General features: G+C 41.5%; 1 protein-coding gene across 1 annotated transcript in view; it reads right to left on the reverse strand.

Annotated features, from left to right (window-relative positions):
* Positions 1-695: 695 nt before the first annotated feature.
* Positions 696-21,797, reverse strand: part of LOC111268583 (uncharacterized) — a 24,379-nt gene continuing 3,277 nt past the window's right edge. The window contains exons 2-3 of the mRNA XM_022847646.1: positions 6,168-9,272; positions 696-2,327 (exon numbers count right to left, since the gene is read on the reverse strand). Coding sequence (XP_022703381.1) covers positions 6,168-9,272 — 3,105 coding nt within the window. The 3' untranslated portion in view covers positions 696-2,327. The remainder of the gene's footprint in view (positions 2,328-6,167; positions 9,273-21,797) is intronic.

Here is a 21,797-nt window from a genome sequence, read left to right on the forward strand (position 1 = left end):
ATTGGCGTGTAGGTAATTGTCTATTTAACTCAGGAAGCTTGTTCAAGAAACATTGCCATTTCGCTAGGTGCCTAGACATTGTAGAATAGCTTATTGCCTCTTAAATGATAAAAACGTTTGCTTCCACTGAGTTCTCTGTTTGCCCCTGAAAAAACTGGCTTTTTTTTCTAACTTCAAAAATAGCGGATGGACGCACGTTAGCTACGACAAACGGTCCACCAAACTTTGAATACCATATATATATATATATATATATATATATATGTACAGGAACCTGTATAAATTGCGTTTAAAGTTATTGCTGCCGGTAGGTACTTCTTAGCTTTTTGCTAATTTGACGTTGATAGGCTGTGCATATCGGCTACTTTGGCCACTGCCTGACGACGATTCCGGACGTCAAACTGGAATTATTTACGTGGGAAACATCTGAAATGAGTGATACATTTGCGGCTTAATTCTACGTCACTAAAACTCGTATCGAGGAGTTAGTTGAGTTTCCTCTGCTGAAACATTTTTGGCGTGGTAAAATCCTATTTAAGTTAGTTATGCCTAGGAAATAACGCTTTCCAATGTAAAGTTGCATACCTCCTCTCTTTAACTGCGGGAACAATAGTTTAACATGAACGTATGACAAAATACGCGGTATGTTAGATTTACTTTTGGTTCCATCAGAAACGATAAAAAGCACCTAATGGTTATGGTGAAAATATACTTTATTTCATTTATCTAGTTTCATATTTTTTGGTATGTACAGATAATATAGCAGTATCTTTATTATGTATATTATCTTACAGAAATTACTTATTCTTCGTTTGGGTTGTTGTAATACGTTTGAGTAAGACAATTCTTTCGGTTCGATTGGTTTTTTTTTTTAATATTTCTTGCTCGTAACATTATAATCTTTTTTTTTGTCCAATACGATTGATCCTGCTGAAAAACTAATCGGAGCCCAATCGGCCGTCGATTATTTAGTTACTGTTTAGCCTAAATTAACACTTGTGTCCTGTAAGCATTTTACCGCTAACAAAAAAGAGGTACCTACAGAATGCCTACTAAACTATTACTGATTTGGCCGTCCGCAGGCGTTTGACTTCTCAGTCATGGGAAAAGTTTGTCTGCTTTATCTGCACGTAGGGAATAATCAGCTACCTTTTTGGCACGACCATATACATAAGTAAATGCGCCCATGTGGTGTGCATATTATCATATGCAACTGTTCAATACAACGGTCTCTTTTTCGCTACGTGGAAAAAGACCTAGTGATTTTTATGATCTGAACTCATCAGTGAGTGGCTGTGTACACAGACAAGAGGCTTTTACCAGTCCAGGTGGAAAACAAGGGTCCTACACATATAGGAGGAAGTTATTTCTAGAACTGACCCGTAATAACGCTAAGAAACGATATTGCCTTTCTTTTGCTGTGGCCAGTACTCAGCCCTGTAGCTTTTTCGAACATCTCTGTCCAAGAGACAACGGTCAGTTCATTGCAGTAGTCGAAATTATTTGTGTACAGGGTGTCCTCTTGCCTGATTCCTAGAATTATGAAAACGTTCGCAGTATCAACGTATTTATCATATCAGGTTTTTCCTTCCAACATATAATGTCGTTCGTTTTCTTCTCAGCTTTTCTAGCTATTCTGTAAAAACTTCTTCTAGATACGCATTTCATTCACGCCTTCCACTTGCAAATTGCTCAGGGTTACTTTTACGATATTCACACAAGGCTGTAGTAGTAGAAGTAACTAAAAAATATGTAGAAAAATGCAATAATCCCATTTGGTGACAGTAGAAATCCAAGTGATTTAATGTTTTCCTGTAGATACCTGAACTACCTTTGAACACTGCATAAATCAAAATAGAAATCTTGCCTAGCTTGAATAGCAATCTAGAAGGTGTTGACGGTATACCGACAGCGTCGATAGAGAGTTAAGTGCATAGCGACTTCCTTTGCTCTCTTTTTTTTTTTGTTTTTTTTTTATAGCTAACAAATGATATGTTTATTTCATCACCTTTGTGTATACGTCATTTTATTCTCATTGTATCACATAGAGATTGCTTTCTTTCTTTCTTTTAGCTATCTTCCCTTCAGTCCATATGTACTGTTATGCTGCAATTATCTAAATACTTCGATGTGTGTGCACGGATGATGTTCCGAGGGGAACGCCGCCGATGTCAATGGGCGACGCATCTCAACGATAACTTGTTTTGATCGGCTCCGATGTCGCCAAGGGGGCCTTGGCGTTCTGCAACGAACTCTTACAACGGGTCGCTTGCAAGAATAGAAAAACTCCGGCGACAATCATCGTTTCTATTGAATAACTGAAATGGCTAGGGAAACACAGGCAGAAAAAAAGATTGTACTATTAAAAAGATTCCATTGATGAAACTTAGCTACTATATGAAAATCTATAAAATGTCTGAATCGAACTTCACACAGTAGCCAGCTTCATCGGATTTCTTCGTGAGAAACAAAACTACCTCTCGGGTATCTAAGTTTACCGCGATCAAACAGCTAACAAACCTAATAATATTCATAAATAATGTTTTTCCTTACGTACGCATAACACCGTTAATCAACATAATCGATTGTATAACGAACCAATCGAGGTACTCTCCTCCAAAGTTACAATATCAAGCAATGATGCATAGAAAGGCAGCATAGCATAGCACCCAGAAACAACAATAGACTAATCTTCTTAACTACGGTAATAGTGCCAATTGAAAGCTGACCGTGACGCTAAGGTAACCAAAGGCACCGAATGCTGACCAACATGATGCCATTGTATCATCACACAAACTGCATCATTTCTCGTGTTCGAGGCCGCTCGACGTTCAACGTTTGTAACGCAAGAGGACGAAGGTAAAAAAAACTCATGAGTCATCTGGTTCACAACTCATTTACGAATCGCGCATTCATTGCAGTAGTCGCAACTATACATTTAGCTGGAAGAGATTATGGGGCGAGCATTTTATTACCGAATGAGACTTGGCTGCAAAACCTGATTTGGCCATCGGATAGACATTGAAGTTGCCATTATTTTTTCTCATGGGAAAGGGGTCTTATCGCTTGCCCACCGGCATTTACATACATCATGTAGATAGGGATGCGTGAATCTCCCTGAGCAATCGCGTTTCGTCCATTAATAGCTGACACTGTTAGGTAGTCAAGGGAAAAATCGTACGAACAAAATCTGGCTGCTAGGTTTTATTCAGGGCAAATGATACTTTGGCTAGACGAAATACGTGTCCTTTCAAAGACAAAATGTTACTGATGAAATGTTTCTATATTGATCGCTTCTTTATTAGTCGGCTTTCAATAAAGTAAACGTCATAAGTATTATACTATTACTATCTACTTACTGATTTATTTTTTTAGCTATTTACTCATCTTGACTAACTCTCGTAGTCTTCGAACAGATCATTGGTCTGAAGTCCTGGTTGTACTGCTCGCGGCTGCTTTGTTCTATATATTTATCTATCTATAGCCTAATGAAGAAGTATCTGAAAAATATATAGCCTTAGTAGTGAGATCTTGACTCTTGCCATTTCGCGATCTGGATAATTATAAACTAGCCACTGCGATATGCCGATAGTAAAAATGTGCCATATAATTTGATTGCATTTGAACAATGGGAATCAGACGTCGCGTATAGGCAGACGAATCAGGAACTGTGAGGGAAGCGAGCTTTAGTTAGATGGATTAGAAAACGTTTTGATCAACTTATTTTGACATGATACAAATAATCGTCTGGGCATCACCAGCCGCCGTCAGTAGCACTCGCCAACAGGAAACGTCTGTTTCATACTCGGTCTCGATTTTTCCCGTTAGCGGCCTCCACAATACATTGCTTTAGAGAAATCATGCTAAAACCGAGTTGATCATGATGTACATACATGTACGCAAATTGCCTCATTGGGGTCTACGATTTGGTGACGATTAATGGCAAAATAAACGGCAGACAACTTTGCCAGAGTTGTCTGTTAGCTTCTGTTGCTAGAAGGCCCTTTTTATGCAACGGTAACATGTGCGCCAATAGGCTAAGAGAATCACGGTGCGCCATGCTGTAAATTGTGTCTATAGGTAGCAGTTATGAATAGCTGGCTAACATTTACGTAGGCACATAACGTTCTTGTCTTGAAGAAATGTTCCATATAGAAGAAATAACCATACAGATAGGACAATCGCTTGTCGCAGGGCAGATTTTACCATACGAATATTCCAAGGCTTTTCTCCTCAAGCTTTCTTTCAACTCTTTTTCTGACACTAGAGTGTTTTCTTTCGAGTTTTTTTTTCGTTACTTGGGAATACAGCAGGCGTCTGCTGGGGAAGTCAACGAAACAAAAAACAGGAATTAGCTAATTCATTTATCCATACACGTCGAAACAGATGCGCGCACAGGATAAAAAAACTGACCGAGCAGATTGAGATACGTTTATGTATATATATGTATAAAAGAATTTAATTTGCTGGTTATTGTGTAAGCATCTATTTGCTACAGCTTTGCCCCGCGCATTTGCTAACCAGTTAAACAGAGAAAAAAAACAGCCTTAGTCATTCGACCATCGTTGGCAGCTTTAATCAAAGAAACGCTAATCCCGATTATTCAGCTTAAATCCCCTCTGCGTGCCATATTATTGCAATATTGTCCTCCTCTACTATTCGGCCTGCGTTGTCTGTTAGTTGCAGTTGCATTGACCAGTCAGCTCTTCTCCAGCGTCCTTTCTTTCTGTCAGCGACAACCTGGCCTCTCTCGATATGCGGCCATGCCTTGGACCGAGTGCTGCCCCACTACGGATCTGGTCTTCGAGTGGGTTCCTTACTCGCGTTGATGGTCTGCTATCCTTGGATGGCTGGCTGGCTGGCTGGCTGGCTTCTTTGTCGTCGCTGTTGGCGTTCTGCTGTAGTCACGACGTCCAGCTTTCTTCTTGCTCTTCATTGTTATTAGAAGATTCATATCATTTATCGAGTAAAAAAGCAGGCAGCTATACTCGTATCTGTGTCTTTCCTCGTTGCGCTCCCATCGATTGTGATAAAAACTGGCGGTCTGTGCTGGCCAAGCAGCTGCAGTTACTCTAAGATCAGCAGACGTAACGGTACATCTTTGTGACATTTAGTTGTTACTTATTTCGCACGTTGCTGTGCTCCCAAGAACTCATCGCTGCCAGTACCCTTATTAGCTTAAAACACCACCGCTGTAGCGCCGAAATAATTTCCAATGGTAGGGTTAGCGACATCGAGCCAAGCTGAGATAAGATAGGGAACGCCAGACATCTAACCGACTCGAGCGACACGAAGGGCGCCACCGCGACCGTTTACTCTTTCTCTGTGTGTTGATGTTCCGGGGCAAGGGACATACTTACATGGCAAACTGGGGCGCAATGTGGCAAGAAATAGAAAACTCTCTGGAAAGGCTCCAATTCACTTAACCACGTTGAAGTGAATAAGCCAAACGGCCAACCAATCAAGAAACGGGAGAAAAGCACTATTAAAACAGGCCTCCAAACTTCCAAAGTCCATTCGTCCCGATCCAAAACGGGCAGCGACCGAGGCGGTCGCCTTGGTACAAATTAATTGTCTACTTCTCCTTCATTTGCAGAGTCTTCATTTTGTCGCTAGCCTGGCGATTCCGTCCATTATCGAAATGTGTTTGAGATCCGCTGAGAAAGTAATGAAGCTGGCAAAAAAGTGGAAAAAGATGCCATTGGTGAGTGGAGGTGGTCAGGGCGGCGCTTACTGCAATATCAAGGGCACTTACCGCAAAGGAAGAAGTGTCGCTAGTTGCTTTTAAACCAGAATACGCATTACTTTAACTCGTTACTGCTTAGCATCAAAATGTGTTTTGTACCATAATACAAGGAAAAAGGCACGGTAGAGGCTATGTAGACTAACCAATTGAAGTAAATACAACGAGTGAAAACTTACACAAAAATACAAGCTCGAAAATGGAAAAACTTGGTACGTAAATACGCTGGGTGGGCACAAAGGCACCGCTTGTATTCTGACTAATGTGCATATGAGCGTTGCATTGATTAGGTGCTTAAACCTAGAAACTAAAGATATAGAACCCACGTGTTCTCTTCTTATATGGATATCTACCCAATTTGTGTGGTAACATTATTGCACCGACGCTGTACCGACCAAACAATTTTTTTTACACTTTAACTTACCTATTTGTTATTTCCATTTCCGTTACACATCTGGTGATATCCGGGATGAACGTCTGTCCGGGGGGGATTTCTATCCAGGTGATCGTACGCGGGGCTCGCGCTTTCATTGCCCGAACTGCTTCCACTTCCGCTGGCTGAAACACGCCGATCTCTAAATGTCAATGAGCTGACATCCTGCGCCGGCAGCGGCGTGACGTTGAGTAGCTCTTTTTCGTCCCGCGGCAGCGGCGACGTAGCGAACGGATTGTTCAACGCCGAGGTGGCGGTGCTTGGCGCGGTGATAGGGTTCGGTGAGGTCATGGTCGCTGTCCCCCCCAAAGCCACGAAGCCAAAATTGGCTGTGTTCGTTGGTAGGGTACTCAGATTTGGAAGAGTGGCGACGGGAGCCGGGATGCTGGGCGGCGGAAGCCAGGAGTTACCGTTGTCATTTCCCTCGAAACCATCATTGTGAATTTTCGGGCTGGGTTCTGAGTAGAGAGGTTCTTTGCTGCCCATTTTGATATCCTCGATATCCTGGTAGATGTTTGGCCGATAGTCGAGATCGTTGCGCTTCTGGTACTCATCAGCTACGAGATCGGCCTGCTTTATTTTGTCCTCAAGCGCTACTGAGCTGCTGCAAGACGGCTTCATTTTATCGAATTGTGCTATTTTCTCGTTTTCCCAGTTCATTTGCTTTGGTAAAGTAACTATCAGGCCCTTACTGAGAACCTTAACCGACGATTCGGGATGCTTCTGCGGCGTTGGTGCAAAGTCGTACATCGGATTATGGAACGACGACTGATTGCCACAATCCTGCCCATTACGTTCTTGTGGTTCGTAGTGAACTGCTAACTGCAGCTTGAGATTTTTGACCACTCGTCTATAGTAGAAAGCGATGTAGAGCACTGCCAGAGCTATGAGCAACAGTAGAATGATAGCCGTCACAGTGCCGAATTGTCCGGATTCGCTGTGATCACTTGTGTACGAATCGGCCTGTGGTCGTTGTACGCACTGCTGGTTCGTCTCACCGATTCGACAAACACAGCCAAGAGTTGGCAGGCATACCTCCGTATCGTCACGACACTTGCATGGCTCGCTGCAGCCATCACCGTACATGTCATTCTGACATCCTGCAGAGCATAGGCTCCCAGTCCAACCAGGGCGGCAGATGCAGACGCCGTCTGTGGCCCGACATTTGGCATCATTGCGGCAACTGCATCGTTGGCGACAGCCTACACCAAAGAAACCATCAGGACACGGATCATTGCAGTTGGTGCCGAGCCAACCAGGTCCGCATAAGCACGTCCCATTTATGGGATCGCAATCCCCACGCTTGTTACACTTGCAGATCTCGTTGCAGTTCTCGCCGAACGTGCCTTCAGGACAAGGTTTCTCACATAGAGCGCCAGTCCACCCCGGTAAGCATTCGCATTTTCCGGTTACATGATTGCATCCTGGTTTAGCGTTGAGACACTTTGGACAGTCCTGGTTGCAATTGAACCCAAATTTACCAAAAGCGCAAGGAGTCTCACATCGTTCACCTGTGTACCCACGTTGGCAATAGCAGTCGCCACTTGTTTGCTCGCAGTGAGAGTTTCGTTGACATTCACATATCTTGTCGCAGTTTTCGCCGTAAAGACCCTGTTCACAGCGGGTTTCACAGCGAGCCCCATTCCAACCGCCTTTGCATTTGCATGCCCCACTAACGTTATCGCAGCCCACAGTGTTCGCCCGTTCACAGTGGCAGAGGTGTCTGCACTCGTGGCCGTAGTATCCATCCGGACATTTTTGCTCACAGTGGGTCCCCCGGTAGCCAGGCTGACAACGACATTCTCCAGTCACCGGATTGCAATCACCCCCATGGTCACAAAGGCATGTCTGAGAGCAGACTGTGCCGTACTTTCCGGCCGGGCATTTCAACTGGCAGGCGACACCGTACGTTCCATTTTGGCAAACGCAAGCTCCAGATACTTTATGACAATCGGAACCCCCCAAACAATTGCATTTATGTTCGCAGGTCTGACCGAACCGACCTTCAGGGCACGTCTCGTTGCAATGCTTACCAACAACGCCTGGCTCGCAAATGCATTTTCCCGTAATGGGATCGCACGAAGAGTCGTTACAATCGCATGATTTAGAGCAGTCCTCTCCGTACTTTTGGTGAGGGCAGCTGCGTTCGCAGATTGACTCGTACCAACCAGGCTTGCAGGTGCATTTGCCTGTGATCGAATGGCAATGTTCAGTGTTGTTGCTATTACACTGGCACATTTGATCGCACTTTTCTCCAAAATAGCCATCAGGACAGCTACGTTCCTCGCACTTTTCACCAGCGTAGCCTTCTGGACACACACAGTTTCCACTGACGCTGTCGCACGTTGCTCCATTTTGGCAGTCACACGGCTTCGAGCAGTTCTGACCCCAATAGCCAGTCGGACAAGTGTCTTCACAGTAGTTTCCAATATAGCCTGGCGAGCAGAGGCACTTCCCTGTTTCATGGTCACAATCCGCATTGTTGTAACAGGGACAGCGTTCCTTACAGTCTACTCCATGAAAGCCTTGGGGGCATTTATTGGCGCACACTTCGCCCGTCCAGCCGGGCTTACATATGCACTTGCCCGTCACTGCGTGACAATCGGCACCGTTTTGACATTGACACGTGTTACTGCAGTCTTCACCGTGAGTTCCCTGTTGACACTTCTCTAGACAAAGGGGACCGCGGTAGCCCGCCGTACATCGGCATGCACCAGACACGGGATCACAATCAGCACCGTTCTTGCATTTGCAGGTCTGCATACAGTCGTGGCCAAATTTCTTATTTGGACAGGATGTGTTGCAATCGCTTCCCATCCAGCCGGGTTGACAAGTGCAGGTACCAGTAAGTGGGTCGCACGATGCACCATTTTTGCATGGGCACTCGTGGTCGCATGATGGTCCCCACAGATTCTCCGGGCAGTTGATTTCACATTGCAGCCCACCGTAGCCCTTGGGGCATTTGCAGGTGTTTGGACCGGTGCAGTGGCCATTTAGGCAGGGCGGATCGCAGGTGGGCACACAAGACTTGCCATCAAGTGATACTTGATAGCCGTTACAACAATGATTCTCTCGGACGGTGTAATTCTCCTCCACCTGCAAAACAAGATAAACACACCGCATTTGAATAATTCCTGCTGATATTCAATTGGTATTAGGTGTTGCTTTTTAGCTTTCGTTTGCGATGACTGCTTATATTGCAATAAAATAACTCTTGATTTTTACGCATAAATCTTTTATTCATTAATTTGGTATCGTCGGCGAGGTCCGTTTTTGCAAGAGTTTGGTCTGGTCTGGTCTAAGAAATGATAAGTTGGTTTTAAAAAAGTGTTTCATTTACGCTAGCAAAATTCGATCCCGTTCACAAATATGCGACCGATCATCAGTGATCTTCTTGTAATGTCACCCTGCACTATAAACATATTCAAGCTATATCGTAGTCCGTCGCTTTACTTGTGGCTAATGGTCATAGGATGATGAATCAAATCGTTAGACGGTGGGTCAACATGAAACTACGTTGAATTCATTCTGCATATGGGTTAGTCGGTGTGCTAGAGCGAACGAAAGGAGCCATATTCATTTCACCGGGCCACCTGCTCTCCGGTATGTCCGATCTATTCAGAAAGTAGTTGACAAATCAGCCGTACATTTGCCTAAAGGTAGGTTATTTATGCTACTACTTTCATTGTTAATGTAGGCGCAAGCGCATTTGCTGCCTCAGGAAACGGTAGGAGGGTTATTCCACACCTCATTAATAGTGAAATCATCGATGTTTGTCCTTGGTAAAGACAGTGATAATAAAAACAACAAGGTTCTACCGGACTTCAAAACAAAGGTGGAATGTCTGCAGAGGAGCTTCTTTTTCGGAGACAGATTATAATCTCGAATAAAGCCATAAGTGATCGCGCCACATCATAAGAGCAGACTGTTGGAAACTTAGCTAAATATGAATAATTAATCTCACAATGACGAGTATTTCATTCGTTGGCTCTAGAATGGTAAACCACATTTACAAACGTAGCAAGCCGTATAGCCTTTTAGTGACATTCATTAAAAGCGGCTCAGATCCTTATCAGCAATTAAGCTCATTCTTCATATTGGTCGATAGGTCACTTCAAACACCGGTTAATTATTAAGGTTTCATCGAATGACTAAACGCAATAACTTTTTTTTTTTTTTTTAGCCCAGTATGTCGTCTTCAGTTCATACTTCCTGTTGGCTCGCATCCGCATATTTTTCCATCGGTTAGGTTGCTTACGCCATGCCGCTGGGTTTTCTGTGTTAACGCTTCTACCGGCATACACAATGACAGAGTTAAGAAACAGCAGATAACTGCCAGTCTTTTTCGCTGTCTACTTGAAGCTGTCGATTTTTGTTCACCCTCATAAACGCCAAAAAGGCGCAATCAGACATTCGAAGTCGCTCCGTCTTCTGCGGATCGTTTGATCAAGGTTCATAGAAGCGCCAGCCATTACACCAGCAACATAACGTCTTCTTCTTCTTCTTCTTCTGTTCGTTGACAGATCTGGCTTCTACCAAATTGATTTCGTGTATTTGCCAGTAGAGGGACTATCTTCTGGCCCTATGCAAGATGTCGCTTTCTTCACATACCGCCGTAGCTAACCACTTCGATAATCGGCCGCGCAAACCACTGTGAAAAGTAACAAAAGTGTCTCAACTTGAGCTAAAGTTACCTTGAATATATTAGTTAATGATGGTCCTTAGCCACAAATACGTTTGTGTACTTCAGCTCATCGAGCAAGCATGACAGTAACAGCTTTCAAGTTGCCGCATGATACTCAGCACTTCGGTAACTTGAAGAAAGGAGCACTACTCATCTGTGAAATGCTGGATGTTTAATGAGCTTAGATCAAGCTTTTCCTGCACCGAACTTGATGTATATATATATATACATCGATTTCGATCTTCTTCTGCACAAGTCACAAAACAAGTGTCTTCTTGACTGCATAGTTTATTGTTACGATTGTTTATTACCACCCTTTGTTCCATTCGTATGAACTTCACGCCTTTTTGGTCTCTCCTATACGTTATTTGCTTTATCAACGGAATATATAGTCCCAGAGCTGCCAGATGTGCCTATAGTCGGCCTTCAACCAATATAGTAATGGACAAATGAACAATATCTTCCATTAAGATCATTCATAGATGATCCAGTTCAAGTAGCCCTTTTTCGTCAACAAGCCTTCACTATCACAAAGTACATCAAAAAAATAACCTATCATGCCTTCAACTTGAAGGAACTTTATTGCGGTACGGCCAATAGTATGGGGTGCTTCGTGGCAACATTTCATAACAGCAGCAAATCAATAGAATAAAGATAAGTTAACTTAAATCTACGGACTACTTGTTTTGTATTTTTGAATTCTGCTTTTGACTCGAATCATTACACACTCTACCAGCCATCGGAAATAAAACGCCATTTTCTGGCAATACCTCAAGCTGGCTAATCCAAAGTTGTGATTCTCAATGTTCGAACTCCTCGTACGGATTCTTTACACCGTGTACCCAATCTGATTAGAAATAATCCTGACCTGAGCCAATTCGTCATTCTCCTAGTAACATATTATAAATTGTCCTGTTGCCAAAAAAAAAATTGCTAAACATAGCCCGCTAGTCAGATGCTTGAAAAATTGCCCCTTCACAATTGCCCTGCTATGTAGCAGCTTTCCTTTGAGATCTTTAATAAACACACATTCATTGAGCTGTCAAACCTGATTTTAACACCTAACCGATATTGATTCACTGCTGCCACAGGTACGTTTTGCTTGAAAGTAATCGTTTATTTCCGTTTCTACAATCCATACGTAATCGAAATATACAGCTAACTGTAACATGTTCTATACATTTTGTCGTTAGTGCATCTGAGTGATATGGCCTATGCGGAAAACACTGCGATGCGTCCTCCCTCAGATTGTGCATATTATGACCTATGCCCGCTTGCATCTGCGGTCGTAACGGATCTACAATTCATGTTGTCGAAACCTAACCAATTTATATAGTACCCAAACAACGCACCGAACAGTGGCAATAAGTTCATTAATATTGGGCCTTAAGGCTTAAAAGCATCTTACTTATATAAATACTATATGTACTTTACCAATTGCTAACATTAACCATTAACGGACTAAGTTACTTATTTATATTTTGTAAACAAACACAGTTGTGGCGTGGATCAGCGATTGTGCGACACCTATAAATGGATGTATGACCGTTCTGTCTAACGCTGCCAGCAATGAAGTTAGTCGGGGATGAACGCGTCTTTATGTCTGTGTCTATCAAATCGGTACGACATGCTGCAGAACCTAACATAAGTCAAGAGACGTGCTGTCGTCCTGCGCTCGCTGGTATATGACTTATGAGAACTAGATAGAAGGTAGCTTGCTTCTTGGAGAATGAACTATGTTGTAGGGTAATACACGCTGAGCTTCAGGAATATTTTAAGGCTCGACCTGAGAGCTTTGCTCCGCCCTCGCCTTGACCGTTTATCTAGGCCACCTGTCGAACGAAGAAAGCAAATAGGGCTCGCACCGCAGCGGCCGTATTCTCTGCTAATCAATTTCATCAAACTCTTTCCCGGAAAATCTGGGCAGACTTAGAGGAACAATAACCCCAGCTCCGGAGCTGAGTCGCGTTGCCCACAATCAATGGAACAGATACACATTGGGTTTTCTTATTACTTTGGAAAAAAGCCTAACGCGCCAGCCAAAGTCGCGTCCGATCTGCGCAGATCTGCGTGATGAAGGAATAAATGTTTTAATTTTATGCCTATCGAATACGTGAGCAGAACAGTTTGTAAGCTTGTAAGTATCCATAATAGCTGCATAACCTATGTCACGCCGACCTTTACGGTATCCCAAATTCCCTCATTTTAGCTAAAATTGTTAGCATTATTTTTAGACAATGAAGCTACGCTGGAGTTACTTATGATCTCTATCATTCGGAGATGATACAATGTCCTAAGTACGCGCAGGCATATAGTGCGCCAAGAACACCTGCCTGTGTGCATAACCAAAAGTCAATGTATACATTTAAACACTGATATATACCTAATTTCATTACATTCAGTATATTGTCAGAGTAAGCCTGTTAAAGGAAATGGAGCGCAACGATTGCATCAGGCTGACTGCAACTTTGTATTCCGAAAGCTATTCTCGCATTCAAAAGAGTGTATTTAAACCTCTCAGCATTTTACAGTTTACCTTGAACCTGCTGCCGTACCTTTTGCCTATGAGCCAGTTGCCTATCATACACAGTATGCATATACATGGTGGCATATACACAGATGATACGTTTCCTTAAAAAAACAGTCATTCTCAAAATGCAGCGGAACCGTTCATAGGGGGTTAGTCATTCCCGGGATCTCTACATTATCTTTGGCCTATTACAGGTTAACTATCCGGATATTTTACGATTTAACGTCGAGCTGATGCACACAGGAAACCATTTGTTAAACCGCTTAAATTAAATAATACACAATTTCTTTTTAATAATTGTAATAATCAACTAAAAACGACAGAAATCACGGTTCAGAAACCAGCTCTACGGTTATAAGCATCGCATGGAAATCCTGTACTATGATTATTTTTATTTCCTATGTTATTATTCTTAAGAAAAACGTTCATGTAGTCTAAAATGGTGCCCATATACCGGCTAACGTTAGCCTAAAATTTTCGATTTAGCCAAACCCTTATATAAGTCAAACCCTTGGATAAGAAGACCGTTGAAACAATGAAGAGCTGCTAACGTGACCACGAATTCAGCGAATAGTTGGCCTGGATATTCAAACAAGTCCGTTACAAGCTCAAACGATCCTCCTGTTACGTTGTATTACCCTTCGAGTATAAATAAAAAGTGAGTTTTTTTTTGAAAATCATTTGTACCAAGTGAATAAACTAAACTAAAGGATGTCAAAACTTGAAACGATAAGTTACCACATTGCTGTTTCTTGTGCTGTTACATAAAAAAAAAGGCCATGACGCGACGCACACTTTTTAAGATGTGAACCCTTCACATGAGATTCTCGGTCGGCGACAATTCGCGGCCCGTATTCAAACTTAGGGAAAATACTCATGTCACCGTTACAAAGATCAGGCCAACCAAAAAACTAAGTGAAACAAATAGCTGTTGTGACCAGAGCCACGGGAGCTCACTCTACGAACGTTGTATTTAAGTCAAATTTTTAATGTTATACTAAATCAAGATTAATGTAATTAAAGTTAGTGTGTTTTTTCTTGTTGGCATCATTTTGAAGTTTCTCCTAATCATATGGCCATTCCTGTGTGAGCCGAATATCGGAAGCGATTCAATCGTTTAACATGCTAAAACATCGCTTTAATATGAACTTGGATTGATTGAAAAGCTTAAGTTAGCCCCAGATGCTAATAGAGAGAAGCTACCATAGAAGCGAATTTTGCATTGCGAAAGCGCGACACTCTTAGCGGTATACATCGCGCCAATAAAAAATCTAAAGTTCAGCCCCCCCCCCATGCTTTGATGCATATTCTTTAAAAACTCCATTAAACGATACAGGTTCGAACAGAAACCGTAAATAATTAAAATATTCACGCCACACACACATACAATAAAATAAAATAAACACATACACATACACACACACACACACAAAATCATACAGATAAGGAATTCATACCAGAGGAAGAAACATTAAGGACACGAGAACTAATCGATGCCTCCAAAAGTGCACTTACAATGATCCCTCTACCTCGATCAGGGCGATAACGAAAAAATTTGATGTAAATCCACGCACTACACCATGGATTGTTCACGACGACCCCTAAGTGCGCGTCTTACGTCCGACGAATGCTTTTTGAAGACTATAAAATTAAGAGATTTTATTGTTGTTCTCTGCCACTCAATTATTTCAAGAATAAATTAGAAAGTCATCTTCGATTTTTCTCTGACAAAATTTTTTTTTTATTTCCGATGCAAAAAGTCAATCAACTGCATGAGTGATCGTTAACTTGCTCACGGTACAGAAGATCTAAACATTGCCCATAGAGGCAAATTCTCGGTCGAAGTTCATATTCTTAGTGCGAACGAGCTACCATACTTTCTCCAAAATTGTGATCGCATCATTTACAGCATTTATGTGCGTATTCTACAAAGTGTTGGGTAAATATGCACAGCTTGATGGAAGTGCACAGGAAGACCATCAGAATCGTACACAAGCTGATTAGTATATGGTTGGCTGGTTGAAAATAGGAGCCTGTTCCGGAATAAGCACGGCGGGCCGTCAGGAAGCCTAGATTTGAAGTCGCGGCTATCTATAGAGCGTTATTAAACAATAGTCCAATAAGGCTGGACATAATAACGCCGACTTGAACACACTTCCGGTTTTATCAAAGAGGCGTATTGGCAGAATTGCAAAAAAAAAAAACATTAAATTAAATTTAAATTCAAACATTAAAAATTGCTTAAATTGGCTTCGAGTTCACCAAATAAGCAGAAGATTGCTAGAAAATGCTTCTACTGCAAACTTGCTTGCTACCTTCATTGTAAATAGCCACTATATGGTGCTCCTTAAAGGTTGTAAGGAGCACATCTTACCCAACATAACGGGTCATTTGTAGGCGCTGGGAACGAGCGCACTGCCGCACAACGATAACTGATATATAAAAGCAGGTGGTTAACTACATCTATATACAGTAAATTCCACTCATTCCGAAAATGTTTAATAAGATCAATGAGACATTTTGGGTATTTATTAAGAAAATGATTGTTCAACATGAGCACGTTTTAGTTCTTGCTTTAGGGCAATAACTTAGTTTCAAAAATGCTATAACATCTACACAGTTCTAAAGTAACCAGGCAAGAGGGTTATAGAATAGCTTTTGTGAGGTTGTCCACAGCCGTGAAGACCACATTGAAGGGTCATCCAGCAGCCTAATGAAGAAAACCCAAAGAAATGTGATAACTTCGCCTCTTGGAAGTGATATTAGTAAATTATAGCGTTTATTTGCCAGAACTAAGAACACGCGGTTACTGAATTTAGTAGAAATAGTACCGGAGCGAGCCAAGGGCTCTGCACGGTCGTTGGTTCAAATATGGCCAAGGCAAGAGTTTGAACCGACCTGAGTGGCTTCCGTAATTAAATTTCGAATAAAAGCTTCCAAAAAAGAAACGAAGCCAATATGATCATTATAAAAAAAAAACTCTAAAATGATTCTTTAATAAGCAATGTTTACCTTCCCGGTAGATCTTCCCGAGTGACTCTCATTCCGCTATCAGATCTGAGGGCTAACGACATACTACAACTATTGTCATGCTGACACAATTTCCACTGAAGTTAACCTATATATCATCCATGAAATTCAAAGCACAGTCGTATGGACAGATACACATATATCAGAGCGGGATTAAGAATTCGGGGTCGAACGGTAGACACGAAGTGTATCGCTAACCCCTGAGTGGGAACGAACCCGAAAAGAAGGCACCAGAGCTGCCAGCAATATTCGTGAAGCCCGATTACCGAGTAGCTAGCTTAGGTTCTGGCATAGCTATTATTGCAAGTATCCATTTTGTCTATGTGGGGTCGCTCATGTGATTCATTTGTGCTACAACTAGGTGGGTCCAATAAATTAAAAGTCCACTGCAAATGGCGTCCACAATTCGTAGGCACTATGCGAAATTCGAAAATGGCATATTGTAACGGACGTGAATACTTGTCGACATTCGGTACAATCACCTAAATAGTAAACGTTCAAATAGACCTTGGATTTACCTATTTTGTCACCTATTTTGTCTTTACTCTTGAATGCCCACTATATGTCAACCAAATACGTCTGCTTTTAATTAGCTCACTAGATAGCAGTCACTGTCTTGATGTTAAATCCTATTGTTTCTTGTTATTAGGAAATTATGGTTCTCCTGATAAATCGCTAAAATAGTTGACAACAGGCAGCCACTGCGACATAACAAGTAACAGCACCAGTAGCAGCAACGGTGATATACCTCTACTCAAGAAGTTAGTCAACACCGTCCAAAGCTAATGAAAAATGCTCTAATCTCGTTTTGCTAGCTGTGAATGGACCGACGATACACAGTATGTAAAATAAAGCTCTAAAAACGATGTCGATTGAATTTCTTATGAAAAATGTGACGAAGGGTTCACTAAACTATGCATTACGTTTTCGAAGACCGACCGCTTTTAGAATAATTATCACCAATGCTGTTTATAAGATATGAACGTATACAAACAACATGATTAAACGTCATCGTTGAACGTTAAGCATATGAAGCATGTACTGTTACGAGGCGATGTCCTGTTGTAAGTCACGTTTGGCGCGTTACCCATGCTACATTGTGCTTAATCCGATTCATAGGATCAGGGTACGCCCACTTCGGTGTGAACGCACATCCGTCAAGGAAGCGTTTTCCCTTGGCTGCCACGTATCGTTTGGAATCGTCATATATGTTAAATATAAACGCCAAGCTAGACCGCAGCTACACAGTTTTACTAAACTATATGTCTTGTTGTATAAACATACAGTATACATACAATACGATTCCCGAGAGAGGACCCACGACAAAGATCCTAAAAACGCGGTTAGCTTATAGCTTTCATACTTACCGACCAATGGCAATCACGGTGGATTCCGATGGTTTCATCTGAGTAGTCTTTAACATTTCCTAGCTCTACGTACGCACTATGTGTAACCAGGAAACCAGTCATGATCTTCGTGGTGTAACAGTTGTACGATTATCGTAATCGTTGTATTAAAAGACGTAATTGAACCAGCCATCTTTGAAGCTGCAATTTAAGTTGCAATAAGTTTATTTTCCCACATTCGATAGCATCTGTTCGTAGTAAAGGGGCAGCACGATAGCTGTTCATGATGGTACTTGATAAGCAGATGAATTTGTAGTTAGCTTTTTGAGTTACCAACATGAGCGTCTCATTTTAACCGGTAGTTTATCGCTTATTAAATTTACCATTTGCGAAAGGGCATTTCAAAGTAGTTGGTGATATTCTGAATATCAAAATCTACGTAATCCAATTTCGAATGTTTACAACTAAGAAACTAGTACGCTTTAGAATTGATTTGCTTGATATGTTCGTGAGGTCTTCAGCCTTGATGGGTTGATCCGAAGACAGAATATTTATAGAGCGTGGGTGCATGCGCTGCGTGTCCTAACGTTCGTTCGTTCGTTCGTTGTACGCTACGAGCAACCAAAAAAGCTAGTTTCATTTCTTTGTGTACTTGCGCTGTGGTTCCCCTTCTAGAGAAATCACGCGTCACGATAAAGACGACATCAGTCCACCCTCGCCGATAACAAAAAAATAACTACCACTCTAATCATAGCAATAGCGATAATAATAGCTCTCCGGCCCAGACGCTATTTTTCCATCTTCTAGCAGATTTCATTACCTACGATCCTGTACTAAATTATTTTGAGTTTATAGAAAAACTCGTTTTTTTCTTTTTCATTAGAACACTGTACAGCTCTTAAGAGACTGCCTTGGATTATAATACTTTCGACACAAATCAAAACGTGTTTGGTTTACGTTCTCGTGTCGCTTGCTTTACTTTCCACAGGTCGGCCAGCATCTTTAAACGCTTTGAGTTTGGGGTCCGGGACCGCCATTGTGCCCTCCATCAGACGGCTAACACCCAGCACGAAACACCTAAGATCTAATGAGAGACTGCCGCACCCATGCTCAGCAATAGTTTTTTTGGGGCAATGTAACAAACTTTCAATGCTATCTACTATAATATAAATATTCTATTATTAAGATTATCTAGCATTTTTTGATCCGATTATTGCTTGTTGATGATTTCACCCAAGACATTGTCGTGGGTTTCGAAAGTCTATCGATATTTACACTTAATATTTGGTCACTCAGCATATAACCTACCGAACGTTGTTCACACATCCGTGTGTTATCTGTTAGTTTTCCTAGGTACCTACTAGTAAAAAAAGTTATATTATTAAGACGTCATATTAATATCGCACTGAGTTATTTTTATGCCCGAACAAAACAACTGAAGCATAGGCCACAAAAGCAAGTAGCTCTTTGTGCAGATAAAGCGTAAGGTCACGTGTTAGGACTCAACAATCGAAATCTACGATGCGCACATTATTGCCACTTGAAGAATCTGCGCCATTATCAAACAGCCCGAAAAGCTGATAGCATAGAGGTTAGCCAAATGGGTATACCGACAGTTTGTAAGCATGAAATATCGATAGACAGATTTGATGGCATTTCGATACCTTGATCGCAGTACTCCGCGCTCGGCCCGTAGCTTCTAAACGCTCGAAATAATATAATAGCAAACCTCTGGAATATATCAGTATATGATAATAAACCCGTAGATAGCGTTCCGATTGTGGTGGTGAGATAACTATGCCCCCATATTGTCTACCGTAAGACACTTTAAAAGGAAAATGTCGTTTCTAATTTTAGAATTTTTTTTTTCGCAAAGCCAGTTATTTCGTTATGTTAATTTACATTCTACGCTGCTACGAAGCCAGATACTTTTCTTGCAGATGATAGTAATTAAAGTTTACATAGTATGACCTAACACCAAACGGTTTAAGGTTCTTCTGCTATCTATCTTCAGTTGCGATGCGCACCGGTTACGAAATGCAAGCTACTACTACTACTACTACTATGAGACGTTAGAAAAACAGGACTTTTTGAATTGATGACTATAATTTTCTCTTTTTCCATAATAACAAAAGAGATAGCCACCTAGTCATGGCATCAAGACTAACTCTGTAGCGTTCAACATATTTGTTGTTTCGGTTGTGGTCGCGTTTTCGCTGGATACCTTTAACTATGCAAAGTTGCCTTAGGCAAATCCACTTCTATAACTTTTCTCTGCCTATTTCCACTTACCTGCCTGCAAACCCAGCTTTATTGTATTACGTCTCCAACATTAATTATAATCCCTTTTTTTCTATACCATTAGTACTGTTCCTATGCATATCTCTGCATCTCTTGGTCTAATACATTGCTTACACAATTAATTGTGAAACGCTACAACGCATTTTACCAAAAAGTGTTATTAGATGGAGTTTCAGCTTGAACGAACGTTTTTTTCAGAACTTAAATAACAACATATCGGATACGTGCATATGTTAGATATCGTAAGAGATTGTTTATACTTATTGCCAGTAAAATTTAGAGTGGTACCCATTATTGTGATAGATGACGTGCTTCAATCCCCATAGCAGGCGTATATATTCTTTCCGCTTTATTGTTCCCTACCTCATTACGCAATTTGCCTCTGCTGGGTGTGGCTTAACCTTGAAATGGTGATTTACTGGCGTATAACGTCTAATGAGTTTATTTGCAAATTCGCCCATTGAATCCGGAAACTGATTTCGAGAACTATAAGTGGCAGTCTCCACCAACATTGAAAGTTCAAGCACGTTTACCGCGACAGCTTTCTCCGGTACCATTCATCACATAAGTACCAAATGGCCTGCAGCCTGACAGGTCATAAGAAACAAGAAGGCCTTGGCTGGCAAAAAACCTTCGTTCTGCAAAACATACAATTTGCTCATATATTATCGAACATTAAGCCGACATAGAAAAAAACGGCTAAAAAAATTTTCCACAGATGATGCTGTCCTACTGCGCCGTAACGTAGCATAGCTTGCGTAACCACAGAATAGCAAATGAAACTATCTACACGGGTAAAACCATTCTCATAATGTTTACTTTTGAGAGTCTAACGCTGTGAATAGTTAGGTGAACATTAAGTAAAGTTGATTAATATAAGTTCCTATACATCTAAAGTTATAGGATCAACTTTAGACGTATCGTTAACATATGAACTCTCCTCGTCGTAGAGCTTGCCAATCAACTGAGTCCCCCCTTCAACCGGTGGTGATGTTCCAAAACGCGTATTATCGCGAACATTATCTGCCTTCTCCCCATTCCTTAATAGCAGTTAGTTATAGCTATTCCAGGAAAAGTGGCCAGTCTTTTATCGAGTACATATACGGCTGTTCGATTTGAACCATAGTTGCTACCAAAACAAATGCCGCTTCGGGTTGACGTTATTGTTTAGCGTACTTTGTTTGATCTAGAAACAAAGTTGGCTAGCATTCAATTCGTTTAAAACGTCATCTAACTGCATACGAGCCACCGGCTTCCGACACAGAGATATCTTCGATTGAACGAATGATACCAATATTACTCCATTGCTATTATGTCGGATTTCGCAAACACCGTTTGCCATCCTAAGGATCAGCATACAATCCGCTTACTATGCACGCAACGTGCCATTGAAGAGATCCAGTTCTTGTTTTGAAAGCCCTATTTGATCATGCGGTACCCAGGTCAACATGGATACAGATGAATGGACCTATCGCATCGAACTATAAAAAAAAAAAACGTACAGTTAAGAAAAACTAACCTTGTAACGAAACATCAATATTTTTCATATAGAATCAATAGTCAATCATTAGCAATTTTCTAGTCAGCTACACACCGCTCTTAAATTAAGACAGTGAATCTTCCGTGACAGAAATTCCAAACTACCAAACTAAGAACGTATCTTGCATTATCAGAGACGACACTTTTAACATATGTCAAAATGTCGCCGACATGTTTGTTCAATTCATCAC

The sequence above is a fragment of the Varroa jacobsoni genome, unplaced genomic scaffold (assembly GCF_002532875.2).
Source record: "Varroa jacobsoni isolate VJ856 unplaced genomic scaffold, vjacob_1.0 scaffold_1302, whole genome shotgun sequence".
In the NCBI taxonomy this organism is placed as follows: Eukaryota; Metazoa; Arthropoda; class Arachnida; order Mesostigmata; family Varroidae; genus Varroa; species Varroa jacobsoni.